The 20,741-nt window shown below is 46.5% G+C and overlaps 1 protein-coding gene across 4 annotated transcripts in view; it reads right to left on the bottom strand.

The window, feature by feature from the left end:
* NDRG3 (NDRG family member 3) overlaps positions 1-20,741 on the bottom strand; it is a 57,751-nt gene that overhangs the window by 1,948 nt on the left and 35,062 nt on the right. For 2 of the 4 annotated variants that reach the window (XM_058036065.1, XM_058036066.1), the window contains 12 exons: positions 9,996-10,101; positions 9,189-9,309; positions 8,640-8,702; positions 8,255-8,315; positions 6,577-6,663; positions 5,987-6,043; positions 4,698-4,801; positions 4,242-4,307; positions 3,725-3,776; positions 2,361-2,408; positions 1,653-1,830; positions 79-117 (listed from right to left, as the gene is read on the bottom strand). In XM_058036065.1, coding sequence (XP_057892048.1) covers positions 79-117; positions 1,653-1,830; positions 2,361-2,408; positions 3,725-3,776; positions 4,242-4,307; positions 4,698-4,801; positions 5,987-6,043; positions 6,577-6,663; positions 8,255-8,315; positions 8,640-8,702; positions 9,189-9,309; positions 9,996-10,101 — 982 coding nt within the window. The remainder of the gene's footprint in view (positions 1-78; positions 118-1,652; positions 1,831-2,360; positions 2,409-3,724; positions 3,777-4,241; positions 4,308-4,697; positions 4,802-5,986; positions 6,044-6,576; positions 6,664-8,254; positions 8,316-8,639; positions 8,703-9,188; positions 9,310-9,995; positions 10,102-20,741) is intronic. The other 2 variants (XM_058036067.1, XM_058036068.1) reach the window with 2 other exon arrangements.

Raw genomic sequence — 20,741 nt, 5'->3', positions numbered from 1 at the left:
ACAGAGCAAAGCACACCCAGAGAACAATTCCACTCAGCACACAGACCGGGGCCAAGGTGGATGCACGGTTGGAGGTACCTGACTCAGTGCTTAGGTGGCTGAGCTGCACATAAGGGACTGGAAACAACATGAGACAAGGAAAGGGATGAATACAGGAAAGAACCCATTAGTTGCGGTGTGTGACTAGTGGCTGCACTACTCCTGGGACCCCCAGCTACCTTTCCTTCCATTCCCAGCTCGTACACTGCACTGAAAGCTCCCAGGATTTGTAAGAACAGCTGCTAATAAGCATCTCAGGGAGATGCCAAGCTCACCTAAAAACCCATCAGGGCCAAATCTCTTCGATGCCTTTAGCTGAAAAATCACACTGTACCTGGTGACAGCAACTCCCCCCTGCACACCCCGCACCTGCTCAACAGAAATATGGTTTCCCCGGGGTATATTGTTTAACTCCAGATATGGGACAGAAATTCATGTCTTTGGGATGACAGATTCCTGCTGCAAGTCTCCTTCAAGGCTGGTACCTTCCACCTGCAGTGTCAGCAGAAGTACATCCAGCTGCTTCAGCTCATGTACAGAAGGCACAGGAACAGCTGCTGGAGAACTGGTTTCTGTATTTCTAGCAGTGCCCAGCTGAGTTTTGCTTCTACCTTGTTCTACCCAAGAGAACTGGCCACACCCACAGCGTCTCACAGTCTTGCCCATGAAAGCTGGGAAAACTATTCTGGGACCAGCTACTAATTCTGCAAGGAGAATTCTGCCAGGTTCTGCTAAGCCTGACCATGATCTGGCAAAGCTGTGAGGAGACCACTGCAAGTGTCCCAGCTCTGATGGTGGCCACGCTCAGTGGTCAGCCAGTCACACAAACCAAGCCCTTCCCTAACTCAAGCTTTTGAAGGCTCGTCATCCACAAAAGGGAACTCCTGACCCCAGTAGGCAAGAAAGAGCTGCTGTAGTGCACTGAGAAGCCTTCTCCTGATGTTCCTGAGTAGTAAAGCACTTCTTGGAGATAAAGAAGTAAAGAAGCCCTCCTCCTCTGATTCCTCAGGAACACCAAGGGCAGGGAGCTGAGCAGCTGTTAGTCTGACACACTCAGGTGACAATATCTTCTGCCTCCAAGCATGGTGAGGAAGCTATAGGGCAGGACATGCACTGGTGCAAAGCACAGCTCTCTCTGGGCTCCCTGGGGTGCCTCAGAAGTCACCCAGGAACCTGTTCTGCCATTAGAGGGATTTGTTGTGGAGCATTGCTTAACACTGGTGAGTCTGAGAGAAACAGGAACATCTGAGGAGAAACAGGGGAGCTCTCATACCCGGACTAGTCATGGGGCTGCACTGCTACCTCCTTGCCCTTTGGAGGCACAGATTTATTGTTCTTGGGAACACATTTTTCTGGATTGGCACAAAGACAGACTTAAAAGGTTTTACCAACACCAGCAACCAGAAAGGAGTCACCAACACGTCAGGGAACAACACTGGCTTGCTAAGGCATGTCAGCACACTAGCTGATTTCCCAGCATGGATGGATCTCCTGGCAACCACACTAGCTCAGGGGTAGGAACACAGATGCCAGTGGGTTCAGACAGACCAGAAAGCTTGAGTTCCGTTCACGACAACCCTGCTCCAAAAGACAAAATTGTGTTTGCCACTTACTGTAGCCCATTCCCTGCACAAAGTACTTGAAGGCTTCAGTCAGCTTGCCAGGCTGTGGAAACAGAGACAGTGGCTTTAGTGCAAGCAGAACAAAGGGCTCTTCTGCCCTCAAATGCCATGGGAGAGCCAAGGTGTGTCTCACCTGAACCACCTGAGGCAAGCCCCCGCAGTCGGCCATCTGCAGCAGGAAACAAAAGGCAGGTTGAGCTGTCCTGCCCAGGAGGACAACCCCAAACCAAGCCAGCACCACCCACCCACCCACCAGGCTGAGAGCACCACACTGCATTTCCACCACCTCACCTCTACAACCAGAGCAAGGCCAAGGTGATACACCTTCAGGGACCCGCTGCTGAGGGAACCCTGCACCTTGGAGGCCACGTCACCAAGTGATCTCAGGCCACACTGCAGAAGCCCAGCACCTTCCCAGCCTCCTCTGCCCACACCTGTCCCTCTGCGCTCCCACACAGCCGCTGTCGGGCACATTGTGGGTCTTCCTGGCCAGCTGAAGGTGGCCATAAAGCAGGGATTGAGGGACTCCCTGACAAACTCTTCCCTCTCAAGCCCTGGCTCCATGGAGGACAGAGCACAGCTCTGAATGACTGTCCAAAAACTTCTCGAAGCCAAATGTATGGAAAGCAAAAACCTAAGTCAAGCTGAGCAACAATAGTGTCTTTATGCTGGCCAGAATGACTCTGGAGTGGCACTTGCCTTCAGAAGGGTAGTTTTGGTTGGGTCAAGACGGGAATTGCATTCAACCTAGAAAAAAGGAGAGAGGGACATGTTGTCACACAGAAAATGCAAAGACTGAGATGTAAAATGTGGAGTAGCTGCACCAGAAGCAGTGGCTGTCTTCAGCAATGGTCGCTTCTCTGGAGCCAGGAAGGAGCAAGCAAGAAAGCAGAGATCCTGTAAGAAGTGAACAATGAATAAAAGATCCAGGGAAGAAAGACAGGTGTTCCATCTAAGGGACCTTGTGATGACAGGTCATGACTTCAACTGAAATCATCCCCTAGTTTGGGGATGCACTATAAAACCCTGGAGCACCTTCTGTGCTCTGACAGCAAGACTGGGAGGGAAGGAGATTTCTGTGCAATGCAGCATAAGGGAGGTCACTCAGTGCCCTGGCCAGACAAGGAGGTCACGACCACATCTTCTCTGTAAGACTGCTGCAAAAAGAGAATAGGCAGAGACTCTATAGGAAAAGCAACCACAGTAGGGGAGGTTATTCTCAGCAGGAAACCTGGGCAGCCAGACAGGCACACTAATATGCAGAAGACCCTATCCTGTACTGTACTGTGGCCAGTAAGCAATGAGAATCTTCAAGGATAGTATTCTAGAAAAGTCAAAACTTGCAGACTTAATTTCAGACTTCCAGATCAAACAGACCAAGGCAACAGGCCATGGCCAGAAAATGTTCTCCATGCATGGCTCCTAGGTTCAAGTTACTGCTTCAGGAGACTCCTACACTCTTCCACAGTTTTAGACTGCTGCTTTTGTTCACAACCTCCTGGTCTCCCCACAATCCCTGGCTGATAGGGAGGAGCAACATCCATCCCAATCACACTACCCTGTGCCATGCCCCGCTCATAGCTGTGCTGGGAGGGAAGTGGGTTATGGGTGTCTGCAGAGAACAGAGCTCCTAAGTGCTGCCTTCCTGGTGATGCACTACTCCAAGCGAGCTCTACCACAAGAACTGGAGTCATACTCAGTTATTTTTAATCCTTAGGTAGTCCCAGAGTAACAGCAAAACAACAGCAATTCAAGACTGGAACCAAACTGCAGGCAGCAGCCTGGCAGAGCTCAGGGAGGGATGCATGATCCCAAACAGGGTCCTTTGCATCACCTGTTGAGCAGGGTGCTCATTCAGGTTCTGCCATCCTCACCTTGGAGTTGCCCCGAGAGCCATTCAAGGCCCCTGAGCCTTGGCTCTCCCATGAGTAACTGGAGGACTGAAAAAGAGCTTGGGACAAAGAGCCACTGTCTGTAATTCTGAGCAAGGTGAAAGCACTGCAGGGTTGCTAAGTGACTTGTGGGGCTAATGTCACAGGAGGAAAGAGTTCATGGATACATACCACAGCTTCCACAGCAGGTGAGTTGTCACCAACAACAAGCAAAGCAGGGCACCTGGTCAAAAGCCAAAAGAGAGATGTTACTCCAAGTGCACCAAGGGATTTCTGAGAAGGTTGAGCTTTGTGAATCAACACCCTCATGAAAGGCTCAGCAAAAAAAAAAAAGGCTCAGCAAAATCCCTGCCTGCCATCACCTTGGCATTCTGTTGTACCAAAAAATTGTCCAGGGCTTGCAGATGCACCCAGACTGTCCTCTCCATGCACACCAACTGGCACTGCTGCTGCACACATGTGCCTCTGACCCTGCCTTCTGGAGAAATTCAATGTGTTCTTAATGAGAGGACTTCCAGACACCTCTGCCCCATTGCAGCTGACAGTCCTGTACAACAGCCTGGAACTGTCTTGGACAGTCTTCCCAGTGCTTGAGCTTGGTGCAGTTCTTGCTGAGAAGCAACGTCATCTTTTCTGCTGAAGAGACTGCAGAATCAGCAATTGAGATAGGCTGATTCAGGCAACTTACTTGAGTGTTTTTGCAGTCATTTCATTGACACCAACAACTGGTCTCTCAATTTCTAGATCTTTACGACTGAAAGACAAAACAGAGTAATTCTTCATTAATCTTCTGAGGAAACTGATTATCATGAGGGCACACAAAATCCAACCCTGAGTGCTGGCTCCAGCACCCAGGCAACTCTGTGCATCATGCCCTGATCAGGAGCCCCAGCAGTCATCCCCAGACAACAGGATTCATCCTCTCATGGCATTGCTGTGTGCCCAGAGATGAGCTACTGAGGTGTGACAGTGCCTGCAGGCACACACAAGGGCTAGGTTTGGCTCAGGGTAACAGCTGAAAACTAGGCTTAGGGCAAAGGTTCCCCTGATACAATACCCAGCAGGATAATACATATGGCAGCACATTTACTGAGCTATGGGGAAGCTATGGGAGCTGTCTGTCAGGCAAAAAGGTATCTGATACCTGTTGTATGAGGTGAGGAACAGCTGAAGGTTATCCTGGTTAATGTCCTGCGCAATATGAAGCCTGTATGTTTGGATCAAATCTAGATTTGCCTGCAGTTCCTCCTGTACAAAAGTAGAAGAATTGAAGAACAGGAAACACTTTTCACAAGTAAAGAAGCAACAGTCATAAAAATGCCAAAGCATGTCCACAGACGTCATTCTCTGTGAACAGTGACACAGAGGGAAGCAACTCCACACTGCATAAGGACCCCAGAGACATGAGGTGCTCAAGTGATGTGCTGGTACATGCCATGCTTTGGTAATGTGACTGCACTTTACAACTGACAGTGCACAAGCTGCTGCCAGAGTACAAGTATCCTGAGATGGGATTAGTTAACTCCCAAGCCTCAGTAATGCTTACACAGATACAAATCACTCTGTGTTTGGCAGGTCTTCCACTTACACTTAATGTTTACGAAGCAAAGTATGTAATAATACTAATAAATGTAATAAAGTAAAAAAATACTTAAGCTGTAAGACTGTGACCATGGGAAAAAGTTCAATTCCAGCAGCCAGTTCTCAGAAGAAACTACATTCTGAGAGAGCCAGAGAGAACAGGGAATGTGAGGAAGCACTACATACAATGAAGGGGCTTGACAGTGGGAAGAGAGCAGGATGTGCAGAGCAGGAAGTGGTGCTGGAGAAAGAAGCATTCCTTTCAGTGCTGATGTGTCATTGCAAGAAGACTCCAAGTCAAGGACTGATCTGCTGTGTGGCATACACAGTGTGCACAAGGCACTGCCCCTGCCATTGCCCAGTAAGCTTGCTGCTTGAGAGACAGCTAATCCCAAACACAAGGCATTGCTGTATTCAAAGTTTTCAGGAGGGGCTGGTTTGCCTCTGCTGAATCTGAAGGGTAAGATGAAGAGCAGAATGCAGCAGTTCAACATCTGGACAGATACAAGATCCCACTGCCAGCTCCCAGCTGGCCTGTGCTCTATCCAGAGTCCAAAGGCTTCCATGTTGGCTACAGAGAACTGGCTGCCACTTGTTTCTGTGGACAGTGTCCCAAGCACCACAAAGGAGTTCTGTCACCAGTGCATGGCCTGGAGACAGTGAGGGCAAGAGTGAGGATGTGTATGCCCCCCAGCATGCCAACCCCAATGTGAGCTTGACACACACAGAAAATGGTACTACCTCTGGCAACTCTTGTCTGATGGACCAGAACTATTTGGGAGCAGACACATACAGAAGTTATAGCTACATGCACATTTGCACAGGCAACATTAGCATCTGCTGGGTACTTACATGGCCAAAATGATGTGCCAAGACAATATCCACTATGTTGGTTGTCCAGCCTGAAAACTGAGGAGTGACCATGAATGAGGAGGAGAGTAACAGGAAAATGCAGTTTCATCACACATTGCAAAACAGCTACTCAGAGTAAAGGAAACAATGAAGAAATTATTTATATTATATAAGAAACAAATGCCTGAAGCTTGGGATGGACATGCAAAGCTTCAAAGAAACTGTATACACAACCCAGCTCTCCAAAAAACCTGAAACCTTAAATAACTTCAAGGGACCAGAATAAGAGAATAATTAAGAGATTCATTCAATATCAATCAAATGAAGCCTGCAAGCAGAGGAATGAGAGGAAAGCTGAGTGATCCAAGCAGTTTATCTGCATTTCTCATTCACATGATCACACCTAACCATGCTCCTCTGGGAGAGACCATACTATATCCAGACTTAGAATGCAGCAGGGACAAGAAATGAAATTGTACAGTTTTCCCCAGAAATGGAAAATATCCTGTATTCTGTCTCTTTTTTTTTTACTCTACACACTGTTCATTAGGTGCTGTGGAGAGCACATGTGTGGGAAAGCAGAATCTCACCTTGGATGCTGCCCAGTCAATCCACCCCTTTGCACATGGATCAACATTAATAAGAACAAGTCCCTCCACCAGGTCAGGGTGGCTGAGCTGTGGGGAGAGAGCAGAGGAACACTCAGAAGGATGATTCAGCCCACACAGTGGTCAACAGCTGGTGCAGCAGCTGGAAAGCTTCTTGCAAAAGGTGCAAGACAAACTAGGGAGCTCTTCTGTGCCGGGTAGCCGGTGGCTCCCAGCAAGACCAGATCTGACTCATTTGTGGCTCTGAGGTGCTCCACAGCACCTACAGACTCAGCAGTGCCTTCTGGTGACCTGTGTGCCTGGCACAGCTGCAGGTCCTGCCCAGGCCCAGTGTGTTACAGGGATCAGCAACCTTCTTTGCTCCAATCCAGCACCTCTGCGAAGAACCCTGGCAAGCTACTGTGCCTGGAGAGCACCTCTTTCTCCTCAAGGAAGAGGCAGTTTTCCCCGTGGAAAGGGGGCAAACAGCAGGGGAGTTAGTGCTGAGCCCCCCAAGCCCCTGCAGGATGGAAACTTGAGCTACAGGGGCACCCTCTCCCCAGGCAGCACCCCTGCTCCCCCCCTGCCCTGCAGACACCCCTTCCCCTGCTCCATCCCAAAACCCTCCAGTGTGCCTCAGGCTGTACCTGGGCTGCACAGGTACAAAGCACTTATGAGAACTGCTTGCAAATACAAACTCAGAAATCAGAGGCAACCAGCCTCTGCTGAGTTCTGGGTTCACTCCAAGGCAGCTCTCCTGTTCTGCTGCACTGATGTGAAGGAGAAGGAAACATCTCTGTCCTCAGCAGGAAACTGCCCAGGGAGTGTGTCAAGGGCACACTTGTGGCATTTCGTTGAGGACTAAGGCTGATTTGCACAAACTCCTCTTTAGCAAGGCTGAAAACTATCCAAGATACAGAAGGCAAGGAACAGTGAAACACCAATGCCTCAGACTGCCCCAGCTCAATCCTGACTGTAGGGAATGGGAAACAGAGAACTTTGTGTAAGGAGGGGCAGCTGCCCAGCACAATGGCTTGAAGAAATTATAGTGGCCTAAACAACTGGCAACTCTCTGCACACAACAACCTGAAGTAAATTTTAATGAAAATGACAGATTACCTGGGATTTTTTAGCAGTAACTCTGAAAGACTCAGGTGAATTCCCGATAAATTCCTGTATCATACTAAACAATACCCACTGATTTCACACAAACAATACACTAGAGAGAAATGTATTAGCGGATACTGAAATAGAAGCACTCTCTTGTGTAAGGGTGGAGCAAAATCTGTTTCCTTCCAGTGACAAAGCACATTCCACATCAACACCAGTTGGGAGTACATCACCACATCCATTCTTTGGTGCCACAAACAGTGGACACAGCACACAGTAGTGCAGCTGGTCTCTGTGAAGATTCAAGACTGACTATTACTAGCACTCAGGATGGGCTCAGCTGACTCAAAGGCATCACATTACAATGTTTCCATGCCTGGCACAGCTTCAGAGTAACCCTGACTGCTCCAACACAACCATCTGGATGGAGGTAGCTCTCCCATGGCTCCCTGCAGACTTGCTGTAATTACTGAATGTTACTTGGTCCGTGCCCCACAGAATGTTACTTGGCCCGTGCCCCACAAGGATGACCACAGCCCACATGAGTCACAAGCAGTGAAGAGATACTTACTGCACACCTGCTGAGGACATAAGCACCAGCGCCTAGGCCAATCCCAATGAAGCTTTTCAGGCTGAAATACAGGCATTTCACAGTCAGCACAACTAACTTAGCTCAGCTGAAGCATCCCTTGAGGCAAAGCCTTTCCCCTCTGTATCCAGCCGTGCACTTATGGTTTGTTTTCAAAACAATGCAGCAATGATGCAGCAGCCATAAATTGCTTCATGTAGCAGACATTGTCCCCAGCATAAAACTAGAGAGGGTCCCACTGGTTAGCAGATACTTGTGCCTCTTGGGACACCTCAGTGAGCATATCAGTCATGGCAAGCAGAGACGGAAGTAGGTGCTGGAATAGAGGTATCCAGCTGCCTCACCCCGTTTCCTTTCAGAGACTTACTTTAGATGTGTCAGGACAGCAGGTAACATTTCAGCCAGTTCATCCATACTGGGATACTGGTACCTGAAAAGCAAGGGAGCACCTCCAAATACAGCCTGACAGAGGTTACCTTCCAGTTCCACTCAAGGTAGGAGGGGCAAAGAACACCTGGCAGATGTGCACAGGTTATTAATGTGCAACAATACTGTATGTTTCAGCTGACTGTGTGGATCCTATCCCTCAGAGCAAGACTAACACAGAGCTGTGGTCCTTTGGGCAGTCATACTTCTGTGGCAAGATGGACAGATGAAATGCCAGCCCGACTGCAGTGTGCTGGGTTCATGTTCAAGTCAGGAAGGTGGTACCAGACTTAGCCCTAATGAGGGCTTTACCCATGCCTTAGTAATTGGAGAGTTCTCTGAATGACCCTTGGGAAGCTTCCTCATCTTGCCATTTCCTCTGCTGTTGGCATCTGCTTACCACTACACTCAGCCTGGCAGTCCCAGCTGGCTTAAACTGGGTGCTACCTCAGTCCAGACTGAACAACATGGGTGACTGCAGAGCTCTTACCCAGATGGGAATGGGGGGGCTCCTTCCTGTTGGCCTGGTGCATCCACATGGCACACAGCAAAATGATGGGTGATCTCTTGCATGTCTTCAAAGTTAAAGAATGCATTAAAACAGGATTTGTCTGAAACAACAACAAGAAGAAATCAGACACTTCTTTAGGTTTTATTGCAAGCCACCCTCCAAACACCACGGCACACACCTGCAGGAGCTCAAGCCCCTACTGAGACCATAGGGCAGTGGGTGCTGGATGGTGTACGTGCTGTGCCTCTGCACAAAACTGCAATGCAGCAGTGAGTCTCAGCAATGGAATTACCATGACTGGAGGGCAGGCAGACAAACAGTCATGCCTGCAATGCCCTGGAAAGCGGGGCCTCACAGCACCTGGGGACTTAAAGCACTCACAGAGAAGTACCTGTGTGAAGGTAACAGAACATTTTGGGTGGGAAGATGTCAAAAGAGCAACTGTGCCCCCCAAAACATTACACTACTGCTGCAGCCATGTACAAGAGACTTGTTCACCTGCCCAGCACCCACAGGATGGATGCCCTATCACACAGTGCAGCAAGTCAGCTAGAGCACTACCATGTGTTGGGTGGACCTATTTCCATCTTTCCACCTTGGCCCTACCTTTCAAGGGCTGTTAGAATGGACAGGGGCACGCCATGTGCTCTCTCTCCTGCAGACCTTTATCTTTTCACCTTGGAATGACCTCATCTCAGCTCCATACCAGGCCTGCTACTCCCCATGCTCAAAAGCAAATACCACGAATAATCCCTTTTTCAGGGTCCTGGCAATGCAAGGGCTTACGGTTGAGGCCAATGTCATGGTATGTGAGGATGACAGGTCTGTTCCCCTTGGGTGTGCCCCGCATGGTGACATGAACCACTCCGAAAGCTGTCTCAATGTCATGTTCCTGCAGAGAGAGAAGAAGGAGCCCCAGTGTTACATGTGCTGCCTTCACAGGGAACCCTAACTGAGGGCCAGCAGCAAGGGCCTCATTCCCATGTTAACACTGCTCTCCTACCCACAGTACAGCTCTTGAAATCACTGAATGGTTTGGGTTGGAAGGGATCTTAAACGCCATCTCATTCCACCTCCTGGCCACATGCAGGGATACTGTCCACTGCATCAGGTGGACAGGAGATCCAAGATCCACCCAACCTGGCCAATTCACAATCCTGTCAAACCTCTGTATCAGTTCTCTGTGTTCAACCACTGCCCAAAGCAGCTTGCTTTTGTACAGATACGCAAATGGTCTGAGGCTGCATCTTCTCATGATCAAGATCTCCGGGATATCTATGGACTTTGGAAAAGCTGTGGAGATGTCAGGAAAGCTGGATACACAATATCACTTGTAGAACCCTTCTCTTATCTACAGAAATCAATGGAGAGACATGCTCTTACAGTAACTATAAAAAGCACCAATTATTTTCTTGATATTAAGAAAATGCCTGCTTAGGAAAAAGCCACATGGTTCAGCCTGAAGACAGAACATTACAACCTCAGAAATCTGTTTTACCAGTTTACCTAAAGTATATGAATTTTTTTTTTTAAACAGTAACTTTGAACAACCTGAAAGTCATTAAATCAAACACAGGACTGATGAGAGTACTTGCCTTGCAGCACATCAGAAATCCACCCCACCCACTTTCTGGGCACTCTTGAAAGCTGGTTATGGGGCAGACTGATTTAGTTCTTGCAGTGTAAGACCTTCCTTCACCCAGCTGTGTTTCCTTTCAGGGACCCCAAAGCTTCTCTCTTCCCTTGCTCCAGGAGTGTGGCAACAGGAGGACACTGGCCCAGCCAAATCACATGAGGCAGCCTGAAACCTTCCCGAGGCTTGTGTTTGAAGGATAACAAGACACCCCTGTCTGCCCTTGTCCTCAGAATGGGGCTGGGTTTTGCTTGCATGCAGCTGTTGCAGTGTGCATGTACAGAAGCTGGAGTACTTATCTACAAAGCAGCAGAGACCCATCTGCAGATGACATTACCTTATCTGAGGTTCACCTGGCTCCCTTTCCCTTAGGAGGAGATTTGGGGTAGGAAAGGACTTGTCTGTGTTTGCAAAGCAAGCATGTGTCCACGTGGCAGGAATTCCTGTCCTCACAGCAAGGCTCCATAAAGCAGCCCAAGGTGCAATCCCTGCTTCCTCAGCCTCCAGCACACCTCCAGGCTCTGCCCCTTGCCCATGTCTCAGCTCTCAGGAGTGCTCTGCTGAGCTGGACAAAGCTCTGTCCTGTACTTCTGAAGGATGTGCTGTGCCACCACAGCACTGGATTCCAGTTTAGTGCTCTCTAAGCCTACAGGTGTTAATGAGTCCTTTAAATAAATTGGCCACTTTTGGAGAAGGCAACCGGCAGTGCAGGTGGCTGGAAGGGCGAAACACAGCAAACTCAATGGAGAGTGCAGCAAGTGCCCAAGTGGCTGGAGCCTGACCCTGACCTGCACTTCCCTACACCCCTGAGGGCTGGACTAAGGACTTCCACTAACAGCAGGTCTCTCTGCCAGCTCTGGCGCTTGCCAGGCTCTTCCATAAGCAGCTATCCAGTTACCATTTTTTTTTTAAATTAATCTTGCTTTGTTAGACTACTGCCAGGTCAGTGAGTTAAGAAGCTCATAGACTGGTCTGGCAAATGCTGGTTCTGGTTCAGAGCCCAAGGGGAGTGCATGGGGTGGCAGAAGGAATAGCCTTGCCCTGATCACAAGATCAATTAAACTGATTCACAGCTCATGAAGGGAGGAGACCTGCAGGGGATGAGGGAGGTTCTATAGGCAGCAGCAAAAGCTCAACTATCAAACAGAAACACAAACACTAGACTGAGAAAATAATGAGAAAAGCAAAGAAAGCAACAAAAGAGCTGATGATATTGAAATATGTCTGCAATACAGTCTTTTCTGTAATTACATTTGAACTTACTGAGTTTTACCCCCAGTTTCCCTACCAGTGATTCAATGTCAGTTTTTACAGCAAACTTTATTTTCTCTGAAACTTTCCCTGGAGTTTTAGGGCTTTTATCTCAATCTCTGATTGCAAAGGACAAAATCATTTTCAGATGACACACAATTAGCGTATGCATGACTCCTCATCACCTGTTTGTCTCCACAACAGCTCTCCTATGTATCAAAGCCACAGGACAGCATGAGATGGAAGCTTAAACTGAAGCTTAGGTATTATGGTTTAGATGGCAACACAGTCTCTACACTTAAACAGCTGCTACCTTGAACTGCCCCCCAAAAGTTATTATGTAGTTACATTATTACTGGCTTATTACTCGCTCAAATGTGGAGCAGAATAACTCACAGTGGGTACCAGAGCATTCAGTGAGAGAACAGGAACTTTGGCAGCTGCACCCTCTGCCCGTGACAAACATACTTTCTTCATGTCCTTCTTGTATACACCCTTCACAGCTGCCTAACTGCTGCCCAGTTCTGGCATGTTCACTCCTGGTATTTGCCATCTGCTTGTGTAGATGTGCTGTGTTGGAAAGTAACAGACACTTCTAGACTCTGGCACACTTGGTTTCTTTCTGCTCTCTGCTCACACTATATCAGTGTAGTTTGAAAAGAGATTCAAGGTTTGTTACTTTGCAGGTGTTCAATTCCAGCTAACATCTGAATGCTTATCTGGTCTAGTGCAGGGAAACAGTGATACGAGAAGGCAGGTGGAAAACACATGGCCAGGAAACAGCCAGACTTTTGCAAACCTGCAGTCTTTAAAATAAGGGAGATGCATGGAAGAGAAGCTCATGATCCACAGGTTGTGTTTTGAAGAGCTGAATAGAATTCAATTTTCACTTAGGGACTGAAAACTTTATCAGAAATTTTTCTTGTGAAAAAAGATATTTTTATCTTTTGCCTTTATTTGTATGGTAGGTAAAAATAACCAGCAGCTGCAGCCCAGCTGCTGCAAATAGGAGGAGGGTAGCAGAGGCAGTGTGGCTCCCAGAGCTGGCCCTCAGCAGCCACAGGCACTGCCAGGGCCACACTTGCTGCTGAGGCTGGGCAGGGAGCTGCCACTGATCCACCCAGAGCACCTGGGATTCACAGCTTCGAACACCAGCAGTGCCTGCAGGTCGGGACGGAGAAGAGAAACGATGAAGGAAGAACAGAAGGCATGGAGACCAGTGGCAGCTGTAGCCTGCTGGGATGACTTCAGGAGCCTGTGCTTGTGGAAAAGGATAAAGCGATACAAGTTCTCAAACACTTGCATCTTGTAACAGTTTCCCATCTTGTAACTTTCCCAGCTTCCAGCAATCTGTAGGTCCAGCAAGACTTCCTTAAATGGAGTGTGGTCTTCAACTTTCTGAGGATGGGGCTGCAACTGCCCAACACTTGTGCCTTTGGTACCGCTCTCTCCCTGTGACCAGAGCAGCTGAACCTTATTAATGTGTGGGGTAAAGAATCACGTAATTCCCCGTCTCGTATCTGCTGATTTTGCATGAGATCTCCTTGCCTTTGGTTTGGAAGCTGGGGAGCAACTGACCCCATTTCCATACTCCCCAGAAGCAATACCCTGACAGCTCGTGACCCCCACATGCTCCTTTCTGGGCTGATGGGCTTGTATCCAGCCAGCCCCAGTACAGCATGACCCTGACCATGCTGCTGGGCCTCCAAAACTGCCCCAGGGACTCTGTGAGCCAAGGGGCCCAGCAGGATGCCAAACGCATGTAGGCACATGTTGTGGATGCACAAAGCAGCACAATGGAGGTGCTTTGTTCTCTCCTCCTGATGAACAAGGATTGATTTGCTTTGCTGAAAGCTACAAGCCCTGAGCTGACATTGTCACTCATCCCCTGCAATGTTAAGGTCTTATGCCTCCGGGTTATCATCTGCTGTGAGCCCATGCTTTCATTTTCCACTCTAGGAAGGCTTGACTCAATGTGCAGCACATTTTGTTTACCCAAAGGCAGATAAGTTTTGTCACTGCACCTTCCATCACTTTTTCCATACCTCTAAAGAGTATATTTAAGCAGCACAGGTCCCAGTACAGACCTCCAGAGTGCTCCTCAAGTGATCTCAACTGTGAAGACAAATGCTGGGTTTTTTTAGTAAGTATTTCATCCATCACTGGACTTCTCTTCTGACTGCATGGTCTCCTAAGTCCCTTAAGTGATATGTCTTAAGACTCTTTTTGGTCCTGTCTCTTGGAAATCCAAGTAGGCTTTATTGACTGAATTATCTTTATTTATATCACTACTGATTCATATGAAGAATTCCAACAGCTCTGCAGAGCAGGACTCCTTCCATTTAAAAACTTGCATTACCCTTTCCCAGTATTTATCAGTGTCATTGATCCACTGTACTCTGGTAATTGTATCAGTCTGTCTGGTATAGTTGGTCAGTGAATTTCAAGAATTCCTCTGAATTCTGATCTGTCTTTTAAAATGTCTGGCAGATGAATCATTGGGTACCATGGCAGGTTCAACAGAGGAGCATAACCTCTCACTTAACACCTCAACTATTTAATCTTTAAACTTATTTAAAACTCCTGGGTTGGTACTTCCAGTTCTGGCAACCTGCTACAAATGCATAAATATTATTTTTGTAGAGCCTCTGCAGCAGGCACTCTGGGGTAAGGCAGGATCTGCACTGACTCCCCACAAAGAGCATTCCAACACAGTGCTCTCTGTGAGTCGCTCTGTGCCAAGCCTGCATTCAGGAAAAAAAATGTTTAGTTTTTCTGCTATGACTAGCTGTAAGCCTCTCTTCCCGGTTCCATTTTGACAGACCTGAAACAGGAAAATTGGGGTTTTCCCCTTTGGAAATCATCTCTCAAAACCCTCTCTGTTCATATATTTAACCTGTTAGAGTTTATAACTTCTTCCATTTTCTCTAGCTTTTTAAAAAATGGTTTGTTTACAATAACCTCCCTGCCCTTCTGTTAGACATGCTGGCTTTCTGGCACCATTCCTTGTCTCTGCTGCAATGGATAGTGGGCATTTGCTCTCTGCTCAGTTTATGTTCAACAATCTTCTCTATTTCTGTGCAGGCTTTGTTCTGAACTTTGAGTGCAAAACTAGTCAAGTTTTCCTTGGTTTGCTGGTTAGTTTTTTCCTTTTCCCCAAGGATGTTGATCTGGAATACATTATGGTTCCCATTGCAGAGCAGCTCTTGGAAGGCACAGAATACATTTCTCTGCCCTCAGAATCATGTCAATGATGGCTTCTCACTCTCTGGAGCTCCTTAACCTGCTGCTCCACAGAAGTTTGTGGCTAAAATGCAGTGTTGTCACCATGTAACAGATGCAACTTTGATTGGCTGACTTCATGATGAAGTGCCACTGGAAAGAGACCTTCTCCTGTCCCTCTGCCCTGCCCCACATCCAGTGAGCTGATGGTCCTATGGAAATCTGTAGGCAGGAGTGCAGGGCTGGGTTCACTGTCTTGTGAGTTTTGCTGTAATCTCTATAGTGCCAGCTTCTGAGAATCTCTGCTCTTGATCAAAGAGCCCTGCACTTCAGAAGTGTGTGTGAACCATAGTGGCCCAGATACTGGAAAGTGATAAAACACAACCCAAGAGAAACTTTAAAATATCTAAGATCAAACTCAGACAAGAACTGCTAGAAGACATTCCTTGCTGGGCATCTGCAGGTCAGATAAGGCCAGGACATTATTCCATTTGCCATTAACATTTCTGAATGTTTCTCAAACTGAAGAGGAAAACCCACACCCAGCAACAACTAACAAAGCCTAAATCTACTGATTACAGAAAGAAGTAGACACATGGTAAAAAGGTTCAAATGTAGGAACCATTTCTGACTGCCACCCTCTGCCTTTGGCCAGAGAGGGAAACAATGACAGTGCCACTGACAGGTTCTACCTGTTAAAGAATCCATTCAGTGCCAGCAGCTTCAGGTGCAGCTGCAGTGGAACTGCTGGCTGAGGTCTGGAGGGGCAGGAGCCTAAGCTCGCAGCAAGAGGTCATAAACTGGAGAACCTTTGCAGAAAAGGGGCCAAGGACCTGAGGCCCAGAGAGGGGACCCAGACTCAGAGACACTGCAGCAGCTGAGGACCCTCAGACCTTTCCTGTGCTGTGAAGGGATAAAACCCCAGGGGGTCCTTTGTTTGGGGTCCCTTTAGAGGGCACCAGCTCGAGCTCTTTGTTGCTTTGCTATTTAGCTTTTGCGTCATGATTAAATTATCTTAGAGATCTGGACATCTGTGACTCTGCTATGGAAAACCTGAGGTAGAAGCAGTAAGAAACCTACTGTAATTGAGAGTGGGATGTGAGCTGCCAGGGGCTTGGTCCCAGTTCAGGTGGTGTGAGTGACTGCCAGAGTAGCTCTGGGAGGATTGGACAGGGAAGTTTCCTTAACACCACCAAAAAATTCCCATATTGAGAAAAAACATTCTGAGTGAAGGAGTGAGGCATCCAATGGCAGCTCCAGAGATTCTCAATGCCTTGAGCTCCAGAAACTCACAGGAAGCAGAGGCAGCAGTCCAAACTCCAGCTATGCTCCCACAAACCCAGGTCACCGTGTGATCCAGTACTTAAGTTTTAAAAGTTATTAAAGGTTGAAGAAACCATTTGTTTCACAGTGGGAATGATTAATGACTAGAATTCATATTACCAGTGCTTTTCATGACTAACATATTAAGCTTCTTTTTTGGCATTACCAGATGAGTTTTAGTCCCAATGTGAAGCTCTCAAAGTTCAAAATTAGTTCCTTAAAAAATTGAGATTTTATTTGTTTTCGAGATTAGCAATAAAGAACACATTGTGAAATCCCTTCAAAAATTTTTTCTAACATGAAAACATGGGAGAACACAGAGCAGCAAGACATCTGTTGCTTGTACTCTGCTCAAGCTTGCTGCAAGTCTGTAGTAGCATAGGGCTAGAAACATCCCCAAAAATCTTTCAACTTAAGGATATTCAGTTCCTGGTTCACCTAAGGCAAAGAGAACTGCCCCTGCTGCTTTCCTGTAAGGTGGAAGAGATGCAGATTACTCAGGACAGGCTCTCCTGTTTTCACCGACTGTGGCTACAGCTATTTACTTTACATCATCTTTGCCAGTCCTGGCAAAGGTGAAAACCAACCATGCTCCTGGGGCAGCCTATCCTAGCCACTAACTACAGAGAGACTAAAGCAGAGACTCCACTGTCTTGCCTCGGCAAGAGCTGCCCTCAAATTTCTACACATTACTGAAAAATTACCATAAACTATGACTGTAAGATTAGAAAAAAATATTGTAAGACTGTAAAACATCACCACCTGGTAACTCTTCCCATTATAATACTGCCAACCTTAAGGCAGCTGGCAGCTGAGTGCTTCTCAGCTCCTTCTCAGTGCAAAATTATTTTAGAAATTGTAGACTTGAAAGAGATGGCTGCATGGGAAGCAAATCAAAATCAGATTTCAAACAACATCTTGAAGTAAATTGGTCACTTCCATACAGAGCAGAAATTTATTAATAGAAAACACAATATGATCTATGCAGGAAAGCAATAGTTTCTGGTACTCTGTGTAATTGGATTAAGTGTTAAATAAGAGAAATTCTGAGGGAGAATTGAGAGCAGCAGAAGAATGAGATATTCAATCTGCTTACACAAACTCAAAAGCATCAGGAGACAGAGTTGCAAGCACCTGTTCCAAAGGCAGGTGACAATGAAGGATGGACCCACTCCCTCTCTGTGACCCTTGCTAATGCTCAGTGTCAGCCAGCAAGAGCTGGCAAGTCACTTCCCAAACACAGATCCTGCCAGAGAACAGACATTGGCTTTGCAGTCAAAGGAACTCAGCCAAGTGAGCTACAACACAAGCACGGCTGACAGGCTGGGTTTGTGCTCCCAAAGCAGAAATCATGAACCCCTACAACCATGCAATGCTGACACCAGTAAGCAATTCATGACAACATATCTGAGATGCAGAAAGATGCACTTCTCCATCTCCTGCCCTGCCCACGTGTTACAAGCAGCAGTTAAAACCACAACTTTCTTGCACTCCAGTCAAGTACCCAGTGTCATGAGCAAGGCACCCAGCACAGACTGAGGAATACATGGTGCTTCTTACTCCTGCTCAGAGTAGATTGCCCCTTCCCACCTAAGGCAGGAAACTGGACCTGCCTAGATCTGTAATAGTTCAGGGTGAATTAAACCATGGCAGCTGAGCTCTGCTCTGCACTGTTGTTTTGAGACAACAGAATGTGAGACTGCAGCCTTCCCCCTGGGCTGCAAACAGAACAGAGAGCCTCTGGCTGTCTCCCATCCCCTGGGCAGCAGACTAAAGATGCCACCACCTGCAGACACACAGCCTTTGTACACCTGAAGCCTGCACAACAGAGATCTGAATGTGCTAATACACAGATAAGCCTGAAATAGTTTGTGTGACTGCTAGACCCCAGACCACCTTAACTCCTCAAGGAAGCTGGAAGGTAAGCCAAGGGCCATGTTTCTAGCCAAGGACAGTCCTCCTACTAATATGATGTCCCAGTCTGCATTTCAGTACCCTGCTCAAGACAGTGAACATCTTAAAATCTCTTGAAGAAGAGAATGCAGGGCTGTGTTCTGTGTCTTCAACTTTTCCACATCCCTGGGAACTAGAACTGCATTGAATTAAACCTGGTAATACAGTTGCTCATTAATTGCTGTGAAATACCATTAATGGATGTTGCATAATGAATGAAAATGGTTCAATGTAAAGCACATTTATTTGCTTTGCTCTAAAAACTCACTCACAAGAACATAAAAAGTACAGGAACTTCAAATATTACAAATGCATAATCACCCCTTCAGCACACTGTTGTCACAGAATACAGAAAGCAAAACTAATGTTCATGTAAACCCCAGGGAAGGACTGTGCACATACATTTAGAAGTAAGAGTCATGTTTCAGTCCAAGTCCAGCTAGTTAAAACTTTTCAGAACTCAACACGGCAGTTTTACAAAAAAGGTGAGGTTTTAGATAGAAAACCAGATGAGAGGAATCACAGGAAAAGCTTCCCAAGAAACAAATTATGCAAAAAAGGGAGGCAAAAATAATATTCTATTTTAGTAATTGTTATCTTTATAGTGTTTTTGCTGTGATGTCAGAAGTCAAAACCAGTACTTTAGTGGTGATGCTAGTTTTAATAAGATTAGAAGCAGCATTAATCTAGCAGGTATTAAGTAGACTTGCTTTCTAGATCAAAACATCTTATGTGTTCTAATTAATTTCACTCTAGAACTTTAATCAAAAGAACTCGTTGTACAAATCAGAGGAAAATGGCTCTCAATATCCCAGACAAAATGTTTCAATAGGGATGAGAATAGCTCCCACTATTCACACAAAGAAACCAAACCCTTCTGCAAAAGTGCTAACAGTCTATTTTATCTCAGCACAGTAAACAGAAGATGCCTTAAAATATCTTGTAATCAATGCCACAGAGTAGCATTCACAAGCTGTCTTAAATGAAAAATGAATACAGTTTCAAAAAATGAGGACAGTTTCAATTCAACCTCTCCAACATCAGGAAATGCACACAGTGGAATATGTCAATAACCTCTCAGCAGCACATACCCTTTCTGACAGCAGAGCAAGTAAAAATAAAGTGAAGAGACTAGGCAAGGATAAGCAAACTTTTAAAAATGCAGATTCAAAAAGCTTCAAAGTACTTTTAAGTTTACATACTTGCAAAAGAACTTCTCCAAAACTGAATCAGTACAAACAGGTGCTTATTGAAAAGTGACACTTTCAGTAAAAGTAAGTGGCAAAAAACTCCTTATCAAGGTCTGACATTAACTCTGCAAACATTGTGCTGTGTTTTACTCTGGGCACAAGCAACTAACTCCACAATTTCCATTAATGCCAGCAAGACAGCACATTTTAATACCAGACAATTTCTTTCCTCCAAGGGTTTCTGCATGCCTTGTCCTTTCTGTTTCAGATGAACCCTGCATGTCCTGGACTTACTTATTCACACCTCCTCCTTGAGAGCTTTCTGCAAATACTCAGTCAAATCCCAGACCACCTCCACACTCCAAGCCCCTTCTGCATGGTGTGTGCTGAAAAGCCAAACACTTCTCTGCCGTCCTGTTGGTGGGAAGCAGTAGAGGCAGCTCAAATGATCAAATCAACTAATCAGATCAAATGCCAGCTTATTTCAGACTGAAACATAACACAGGTTTAGTTGGATAGTTTTCCAAATATATCAGCATATTCCTTCATTTCTATTTAAAGCAAATAATCTTGAAAAGAAGAGAAGATGTAGGCTGAGACAGAACATCTACTTCTGGAAGCGGCAGAGGGTCTGCAGATAATAATAAAAGCACAGGCACAGCTCTATTAACAGTGCAGATTAATTAACAGATCACCATACCATCTGTCCATCAGCATTCCAGACCATTTATGTGACCATCTGCCCATGGACATTGGGAAAAGCCAAGCCTAGACTTCATTAGGGTTCATACTGCTTTCAAATAAAATGTAGGTCTCAGATTTAGTTAATGCTTTTTAGTTCTGAGAATAGCCTAAATTCATGTTGATAAAGACTGCTAAGCCCCTGTGCCAGCTCTCCACTTCATCTCCACTGCAGCCACCAGATTATGTGGGGTTGTTTACTGACACCCAGGCAATCCA

This window comes from Melospiza georgiana, chromosome 17 (assembly GCF_028018845.1).
Source record: "Melospiza georgiana isolate bMelGeo1 chromosome 17, bMelGeo1.pri, whole genome shotgun sequence".
NCBI lineage: Eukaryota > Metazoa > Chordata > Aves > Passeriformes > Passerellidae > Melospiza > Melospiza georgiana.
Note: the sequence above shows the minus strand (reverse complement) of the source record. Positions and strands in the feature narration are given on the sequence as shown.